The sequence below is a fragment of the Panicum virgatum genome, chromosome 1N, assembly GCF_016808335.1.
Source record: "Panicum virgatum strain AP13 chromosome 1N, P.virgatum_v5, whole genome shotgun sequence".
NCBI lineage: Eukaryota > Viridiplantae > Streptophyta > Magnoliopsida > Poales > Poaceae > Panicum > Panicum virgatum.
The window spans coordinates 45,905,396-45,915,054 of record NC_053145.1 but is presented as its reverse complement, the minus strand read 5'-3'; the positions used below and the strand labels follow the sequence as shown (position 1 = coordinate 45,915,054).

The window sequence follows — 9,659 nt, the reverse complement described above, 5'->3', positions numbered from 1 at the left end:
GACACCCTTCAGTTCCAGGAGAACACTCTTTTCAATATCTAGAAACCATCTAGAAGAAAAAAAAACTTTATTTCGGAAAATGTATATGTCGGTAACCTCGACCCTGCGGTGATGACAATGCCTTTTGGGGGGACACGGTGCGGTACTAAGGATGTCACTAATCGGCCAGTCGCAGCACCAACATTTCCGATTAATAGGAACACAGCACTAGGCACAGACAGCGTGCTCGTTGATATGCTCTCAGTGCAACAACGGCCACGCTGACTGCGTCAAATGCTGTCTTCGTATCAATCGGAAGTGTTGGTGATGCGACCAACAGATTCGCGACATCCATATAGCGCATAGTGTTTCCCCGAAAGGTAGTGTCATCACTATTGGATGGAGATTAACGACGTATACTTATTTTGAAATAAAGATTTTTTTAGCTTATAGATAGTTTCAATGTGAGCCTGAATAAATACATCACTAGAGTGTCAAAATAATCAATTCATAATAAAAAAATCTATTATAATTCTTTCATTAGTTCATTATAAAAAAAATTAACTATCCACATTATGGTTATATCTACTACAATCACTTGTTTTTGTCTACACTCATTCTAAAAATTTCTACTATCCACATGCTCATCTGAATCTAAAAATAAAAAATATGCTACGGTCATTTGTAATATATAGAAAATGATTGAAAAATATGTCTATAAATTTTTCATATTCAACCTAGCCAATAAACCTACTCCCACATTCAAGTCATCGGTTCTATATATCTCAAATAATTGCATAAATCAAAGAAATCATACTCATCCTCACTATTTCTAAAAGTCACAAATTTCTCTAACTATAGAGCATAAAACGAAGAATAAAGACTATCAATGAAGAGAGGATGAAGTTGCAAATCTTTGGCGTACTTGGATAACTAGAACACTCACTAAAACTAGAACAAATGGCGGCAACTCTCTAAGGGAAGAACAACCCCGAGCTCGAGCTTCTCTGGTGAAATGGCACTGGCTCGGGCTCGGGGAGGAAGAAGGGTGCCAATTTATAGTGGGCACATTAGTACCGGCTAGTGGCTCCAGCCGGTACTAACGCGCCACATTTAGTACTGGCTGGAGCCACCAGCCGGTACTAAATTTCCTCGCGGCAGTTTAGTACCAGCTGGAACTGTCACTAGCTATCGGTGGCGGATGTCAAAGCCTGTCGGTGGCGGACTTTAGTACCGGCTGGAGCCACCAGCCGGTACTAATAGGCTCCCAGGGACACTGTTCTTTTGGCCCGGTACTAAATTTGCACGTTAGTACCGGTCAAAGCCGTGACCGGTACTAACGGCCGCGGACGAATGTGCGTTTTTCCAGTAGTGTTTGCTTGGACCTGGCAATAGCACAGATCGAACTCGAACAGCTCATTCCTTTAATTTTGCTTCTAGCTAGGTCGACGCAGTGCACGTGTTTAATCTCGCTGTATATATACGTTCAACCTACTATACCTGCTGATTCAGTTAATTTGCTGGCTAATTAGCAAAGATGATCTTGTCAAACCCGAAAACAAAATAATCAATGCACGTCCCAACCAGAAGGTCTGCCGAAGTTGCTTCATGCTGTTATGGTTTTCCTCACCTCTAGACGACGATGCATGTCCATTCCACATTACATTTCCAGGTCAACATGCTCTCCTACACACGCTGACCAGCAGAAGCGCGCGCCATGCGTGACGCCCGGTTAGGAGGAGGTTGCCAACCAATAAGAAATGGGGGAGTGATCAGTCATCCGCGGCGCTAAGCGTGGAATTGATCGAAGACCGTGCAGGATTGCATTGTTGGCCCGTGCATGCTTCCTTCATAGACCAACTAACGACCATACATGCATATGCAATGCATCATCATCCAGCACACGGGCGATAGATAGTGTTCATTCGATCAGCAGAGATCGACTCTTGCGAACGGAGTCAAGCCCAGTAGTCAGCATATATGCAGTAATCTAGAAGCAACTGGGGGTCAGCAACGTCGTCGTTGCTGCTAGGCCTCTGTCCGGCCTTTTCCGTTCCGCTGAAGTGCTGAGCTGAAATCGACCGGCCAGTTTATTTAATTTGCATTGGGAGTACTAGTCAGATCAGCCAGTCAGCTCATACATCACCAGATAACAGTTTAATTAGATCCAACCTATAACAGTTTAATTTAGGATAAATTAAAATATTTTACATCTCCTAACAGATAGACCATAACTATATCTATACTACTAGATATCATCCATTTCACGGTCGGGTTACTGACCATTTCTCGTTCTCGATCGGTAACCACGCGGTCAGAGGCGGATCGGAGCCGGGTCTATCATCAGTTCCACCGTTACGCTCTTCCCCAGGAGCATCTTGCTTGAACAACAGCGACAGAACGAGATGATCCGTTCCACTCTGACGCTAGCTAGAATTAGGGTTACTTAACCAACTACTAGTCTATGTTCTGCTACTCTCGCGATTGCCCGGCGTCGCTGTCTTGCATTGTCGCCACACCGTAACTTAACAAGAGCAGGGTTAGACGCATCGAAAAAGGGCACGGCACACCATCGGTTTCTCTAGGCTTCTGCATGCGTGCTGGCACGGCACATATGACACATGAAAGGTATCGGATAAAAACAAATTCCGAACGAACTTGGAATCGAAGTTCACCAGCAGCTCTGCAGACAGGTGTGGAGCACGATATTCGCCACACCGTTGACTGATCCGTCGGGAGAAAAAAAACTCAGTCTTCTCAAATACAAACAAAACACACGTTCCTTAAATAAAAAAAAGCACGCTCCATATATAGTACTGTATAAGCTGCATGTACCTGGTAAAATAATGCAGATATAAGATAAGGAAGGTCTCGAGCTACTTCGTGCTGCTTTTGTTTCTTGTTAGTCTCTCTCTCTCTCTCTCTCTCTCTCTCTCTCTCTCTCTCTCTCTCTCTCTCTCTCCCCTTACGCGTCCAAAGTCAAAGTTTATGACCATTGACCAGCCCCATCTCTCTCTCTCTCTCTCTCTCTCTCTCCCCCCCCCTTACGCGTCCAAAGTCAAAGTTTATGACCATTGACCAGCCCCATCTCGTAAGCTTATATAAATATGATGAAGAGGCGACGTCTAATTTGCTGCCATCATCATGCTCGCCACTTCTGAGCATGAATGATGAATAATTCTCCCCCATTCGAGATTGTTGGGGCGGCGAAGAACAGGAACAAGTAAGGTGGAGTAAAGGACCGCGCGCACCGCTCCGACGATCGAGCAACGATCCTGCTGGACTTTTTTTGCCGACGGGCGCCATGGCCGGGGGAGGGGCCAAAGACGGGTCGGAGATCACGCTGGAGCACACGCCGACGTGGATCGTCGCGGCCGTCTGCTCCGTCATCGTCGTCATCTCCCTGCTCTTCGAGCGGCTGCTCCACCGCCTCGGCAAGGTCCGGTTCATGAGTCATGACACATCTTCTCCATGATTGATCATTGCTTTACTTATTTGGCCTTTGTTCTAATTGGTGCCTTCTCCTGCTACAACAGAGGCTGTCCAAAAGCCAGCGGAAGCCGCTGTACGAGGCCCTACTCAAGGTCAAAGAAGGTTACTTGCTTGGACATCATCGTTCTCCTCTCCATCTCCGTTGCCTCATCAAGAACGTGACGTGCAATAATTCTAATCCTTGTGACCGATGTGCAGAGCTGATGCTGCTGGGGTTCATCTCCCTGATGCTCAACGTCTTCCAGGGCGCCACGCAGAAGATATGCGTAAAGGAGAGCGTCATGCACCACCTGCTGCCGTGCCCGCGCCGGCCGCCGCGCGCCGCCAAGGAAGAAGCGGCGCACTACGGCGCCGCCGCGTTCACCGGCGTCCTGGGCAGCGCGAGGAGGCTCCTCGCCGGAGGAGGCGCATCCAGTGACTACTGCCTCAAAAAGGTGCGCACCATCTGCCCTGCTTTGCCGGAGGGGATCACGGGATCCCCGGCCCGTGCGTGGCAACCGGCGTTTACGTGAACACGTTCAGGACACCCTCTGAAGTCTGACCAGCTTCCGATTACTCGATCCATTCAGAGAAAACTAGAAGTCATATCTTGCAAATAAGCTATTTTATTAATGATTTTGAGTTATTTTTACGTTTCAAAGTAGTTTCTTTTTCTTGAGAGAAGTGATTTTGTAGAGTCGTCGTTATTTGGTTTCTTATGCTGTTGAGAAAGGTATTGCCATTCCTTCATCTTTCATGGACAGCTCACACCCTTCCGTGTTGTCACACTCCAATGCAGGGCAAAGTTCCAATTCTCTCTACTGAAGCCATTCATCAGCTACACATTTTTATCTTTGCCCTAGCGGTCACGCACGTGGTTCTCAGTGCTGTTACACTTATTCTTGGAGTCACACAGGTATTCAAACGTGAAGCTTTGTGTTCAAAACGACTTATCACATCCATTTTCTAAATATTTTGTTCATCTCGATCACGATCCAGACAAGAAAATGGAAACACTGGGAGGAGAAGATCCAACAAACTGATGATAATGGTATGATACAAGCACCTCCTAGTTTAGCAAGTGATTAACTACACAGCTTTTGTTTTAAGCTGTGATGGAACCGCATGCTCATTATCTGTCATTGGGTAAACATCTGTAGGTCCTCAAATGATCAAACATGTGCAAGAATTCAAATTTATCCAATCTCACTTCAAAGGCCATGGGAAAAGATGGGGAATTTTCGGTTGGCTGGTATCTTACTTCCCATGTATTTTTTAAATAATGTCAGCACATGATGTATGATGTTAACACCAACTGGATTCAAACTAATAGTAAATATACCTTTAACTTTAGCGTGCCCTCTTCAAACAATTTTATGGGTCAGTCACTGAGGAGGACTACACAACCCTGAGACTTGGCTTCGTCATGGTAGTTATTAATACACTCTCTAATGCCTTTTCTATAGTGTATCCTGGTATATATAAAAGATCTTCATATTATTATTTGTCTGTCTTGTAGAAACATTGTAGGGGGCATCCAAAATTCAACTTTTATGATTATATGAATAGAGCACTTGAGGTTGATTTCAAGAAAGTTGTTGGCATAAGGTAAATGCTGAAGCTACCATGTTAGTTTTCATATAGTTTAGTAACACTAAAATGTGATGGATGCTGAACTAATGCGCGTTATTTTTGTTGCAGTTGGTACCTTTGGGCTTTGCTTATGATATTCTTGTTACTGAATGTTCACGGTACAATTTGTATGCTAAATGAGTATTACTTCTTCATTATAGCTATATAAGACACAAAACCTTTCGTGAATTTTTATTTTTTAACTAATATTTTGTCACTTATATTTGTTTGGCCTATATCAAAATGTTTTAAGCCTATGTGAAATACTGACACTGTTCTTTTGTTGTGTGGTCATAGGATGGTATGTGTACATATGGCTATCGGCAGTCCCATTTATTGTAAGTAAACAACAATATTGTAAAAAATAAATATTAAAATACATTAATATACGAAAATAATAATTGTTTCATCTAATAATAGTCTGGAAGTTAAAATTATGCAACATATTTAATGTATTTTCTTCCTTACAGGTGCTACTTGTGGTTGGAAGTAAGATGGAACATATTATCACTGAATTGGCTCTCGAGGTTGCCCAAAAGCATACAGCAATAGAAGGGGATCTAGTTGTGTCTCCTTCAGATGAACACTTTTGGTTTGGCCGACCTAAACTAGTCCTCCTCCTGATCCACATTGTCTTGTTCCAAAATGCATTTGAGATTGCGTTTTTCTTTTGGTTATTGGTAAGATCAATAAACTATATCTTTAACATCCTACCAAGCATCGATGTATGGATTGTAGGATAAACTTGCAATCTCATGATGGATTGTATTCTTGTAAAATTTAATGTCGAAACTTATCATAAATAGAAAAAATATATAATACCATATCAAACAACCTCAACATGTTTTCTTTAATTTACCTAGAATTGTGAAATTATTTGTCATCTTAAAACTTAATGAACCTTGCAGGTTACATATGGATTTAAATCATGCATTATGGGAAAACCAGCATATGTTATTGCTCGACTTGTGATAAGGTATCTTATAAATATCAAATTAGCAACTTTTAAACTTGTAATAAGTCATGAACTCACATTATTTCTATGGTTTCAGTGTGATCAGCCAACTCCTATGCGGTTACAGCACTCTACCACTCTATGCTATCATTTCACAGGTATGCTGACTAAATTTATTTGAATGTTCAAATTGAATTCATTTAATTTTTAATACACATGTTGTTCATTGTGTTTTGCTTTAAATAATTGGCCATATTAAACAGTACTTAAGTTTATTAAATAAAAATTAACATGGATAGTAATATTCAATTTGTGCCATGCATGTGTATTAATTTGCAAGTACAATCCTATATTGTTAATGTTCTCTAATTGACTCTTAAGTTTTGATGTTGATTTTTATCTTTTATTTATGAAGATGGGAAGTTCATTTAAGAAAGCAATGTTCGATGAGAATATATCTAAAGGCCTCACCAATTGGGCTCAAAATGCTAGGCAACGTAAGAGAATGTCAGCAACAAATGTAGGTGATAGTTCACCTGATGGTGAGGGAATTCAAATGGTGAATGCACGAAGAGTTTCAGCAATGGAGCAAGGGACTTCTAGGCTGATTAAGTGAATATATGAATGTACTTGCTAATGCATATTGTATATATATTTGGAAATTCAGATTTTTAGATTTGTTTTATATGCAAGTTACTTGTAAATTTAGATTTTTTTCAATACATCTGAAGTGACTTAATTAGTCATTTTAGTTCCATGTTATGCATTCATTGGGGGGTGTTTTTCCATCCAACTGCACTCCTCAATGGGATCTATTATGGAAATCAAAGGTGCATGTAATGTTTGCACTACCTCCTTTCTACTCAATTTGTACCTCCAACAATCTTGACTAAGGATAGAGTTTCCTAAAGTAATCCACTTATCATATTGTGTTGGACCCAACAACCTAATGTCATCATTTTCTTTCATGTCAAATTGTCAACAACATAATTTTCATCCCCTGGTCTCTATCATACATTTATATTACTTGTAGGTGATGCTAGTATTGGGGAGTAAGATCGATTGAGAAACTATTGGTGTTACTTGTAGGTGACAAGCCTTTGAATCAGTTTAGAGGACAATAATAAAGGAAGAAGTCTACATAATTCCCTCAACTATTGGACCTGGACTACTTAACCCCCCAAACTACAAAACCGGTTATTCTACCCCCTAAACTTTCCAAAACCAGCCAAATAACCCCCCCAAGGCGGTTTGGAGAGTGGATTTGTCTTTTTCTTTGTTATTTATTTCAACTGAATCTTTGAAAAAATCATAACAAATCACAAAAAAATTCAAAAATTGAAAATCAAGTTTTCTTGGACTCTACATGAGTAGATCCACACAGTAAACATATAATATGGATTGCTTTCATACAAAGTTTTTATTGTAGATTTAGATATATATTTTTTTCTATAATTAAATAGAATAATTCATAGCTGCATTTTCCATGGTCCAATTGTGGTGAAATTTTTATGGTGGGCTAAATATTGTATGCTTGAACTCTAGTAAAAACTTCATACTCATTGGATCATATATACCTTTGTTATAAATTTATTTATGATCATGCTGATTAAATTTAAATAAATCTATAACTAAATTATATGTTCACTATGTAGATCTACTCATGTAGAGTCCAAAAAAATTGGATTTTCAATTTTTAGATTTTTCTGTGATTTGTTATGGTTTTTCAAAGATTCAAGCTGAAATAAATAAAAAAGACAAAGACAAAACCAGCCTCCAAAACCGTCTTGGGGGGTTATTTGGCCGGTTTTTGAAAGTTCAGGGGGTAGAATAACCGGTTTTGTAGTTTGGGGGTTAAGTAGTCCAGGTCCAATAGTTGAGGGGGTTATGTAGATTTTTTCCCAATAATAAAGAGTGCTTGGTGGCACAATGAAGTCAAGTGATCAAGATGACAGGCTAGCCCTACAAATAGATGTACTAATATGGGCTCATTATCATGATATGTACTAAAACAAATGTGAGGATTTATTCATAACATGTAATAATATGACGATGACTGCTCGAATTAGATAGATTGTGTATAGCTTAAATTCCTCCCTATCTTAGGCCATATGAGCACTAATTCCTTTTTATTTTGCTTTAAGATGTGCGGAAGCTGGTTTGCAAAGAAGGACTAGGGCAAAACCAATTTTTATGGGGATGAAACTCTCTTACTCAGTCCTAACTTGTAAATCATGATATATATAAAAAAAGACATTTTAGCCTTTATGATGGTTGCTTTACACATACTCAAATAAAAGATAGGGATGGCAATTCCACTCGCGGATGCGGGTATCAGCGGATTTCAGACCCGACAGGTGCGGGTGCGGGTCTGATATTCCACCCGTGGGTGGACCCGCACCCGCATATTGCGGGTGCAGGTGCGTATTTGAGATTCCAGTCGTGGATGGGCCCACACCCATCCGAAAACAAAAAAACCCCAGCCTAGCCTGCTTAGATAAGTCCCAGTCCAACTATCCTAACTATAAAATGAGCATAGAAACTTATGAATTTGTTGTTAGTTTGTCCTTATTACTTTAAACTTATGGATTTGTTGTTAGTTTGTCTTTATTACTTATAGAAATGTGTTGTTTGACTATTTAAATTGCTGGATTTGTGCATATTTATTATATATGTTGCCACACCCGTGGGCAGCCGAAACCCGCGGGTGCGGGTGCGGGTGCAGAAGTTCACCCGCGGGTCTGCCTGCGGGCGGGTTTTCGCCAAACCCGCAATCCCTAAATAAAGAACAATGAGGCATACATGACTAGGAGTATTTGTTTTATAAACTCAGATGTAAGAATAGAGTAAAAAAATTCAGAGATGAACCTTGCTAGTGGATGTGATGCTTGAACTACTCCAGGGATTTAACCTAAAGATTAAAACTGAACAACACAAAATTGGGAGAGGTTTTTAGTTGGGGGTTATTGCATTCTTGCCCCATACTTTGAAAGAGAATTATGTTTTTACCCCCACTATCTTTCACTTTGCATTTTTACCCCTACTTTTTCATGGTGAAGCCTCAGTTTACCCCTAATCTGACTCTATTAGCAGCATCAATTAAGAAATTTAAAAACAAAAAACCTTTGTAATATAGCAAAAAGACCATAATACCCTTTATTCTTCGACCATGCGGTTCCTTGCTTCTGTCCCCAAATTGCTTCTCTCTCCAACCTGTGCAGACCCTAGCCGGTGATTCTTGCGAGCAGAGCGGCGCGTGGCGGCCAACTGTGCCCCCTACTGTTGCCGCGCACAGGCAGCTACAGAGCCAGCTGCGGCGATGCGTGGCCAGCTACAGCGGCGGCGCAGAGGCAGTTGTCACCTATCATACATCGGTATCTCAATTGAGACTAGTATATTGGATAGGGTGGATGGGTTTTTTTGTGAAACTGTACAAATTTAGAGTAAGTTTTCTCCATTGTGTCTATGTTCTCGATCTTACTGTTTTGTTTGTATAATCTTAAGACTTAGGAGTCGAGTGGTGTTACGATAAATCATAGAAATTCCACAAGTAAACAAGCTATTAACATATGTGTAACACACACGAATGCCTTGTCATTTGAGCAAACAAACCACCATTGCT

At 40.7% G+C, this 9,659-nt stretch overlaps 1 protein-coding gene across 1 annotated transcript; it reads left to right on the top strand.

Annotated features, from left to right (window-relative positions):
* The first annotated feature begins 3,057 nt into the window (after positions 1-3,057).
* LOC120656107 (MLO-like protein 1) lies at positions 3,058-6,872 on the top strand. Its single transcript, XM_039934125.1, has 14 exons — positions 3,058-3,418; positions 3,516-3,573; positions 3,670-3,905; positions 4,250-4,366; positions 4,450-4,501; positions 4,611-4,702; positions 4,805-4,879; positions 4,970-5,058; positions 5,152-5,201; positions 5,380-5,420; positions 5,553-5,762; positions 5,991-6,058; positions 6,135-6,195; positions 6,453-6,872. The coding sequence occupies exons 1-14, from the start codon at positions 3,284-3,286 to the stop codon at positions 6,651-6,653; spliced, it is 1,485 nt and encodes a 494-aa protein (XP_039790059.1). The 5' UTR covers positions 3,058-3,283; the 3' UTR covers positions 6,654-6,872.
* Positions 6,873-9,659: the final 2,787 nt, after the last annotated feature.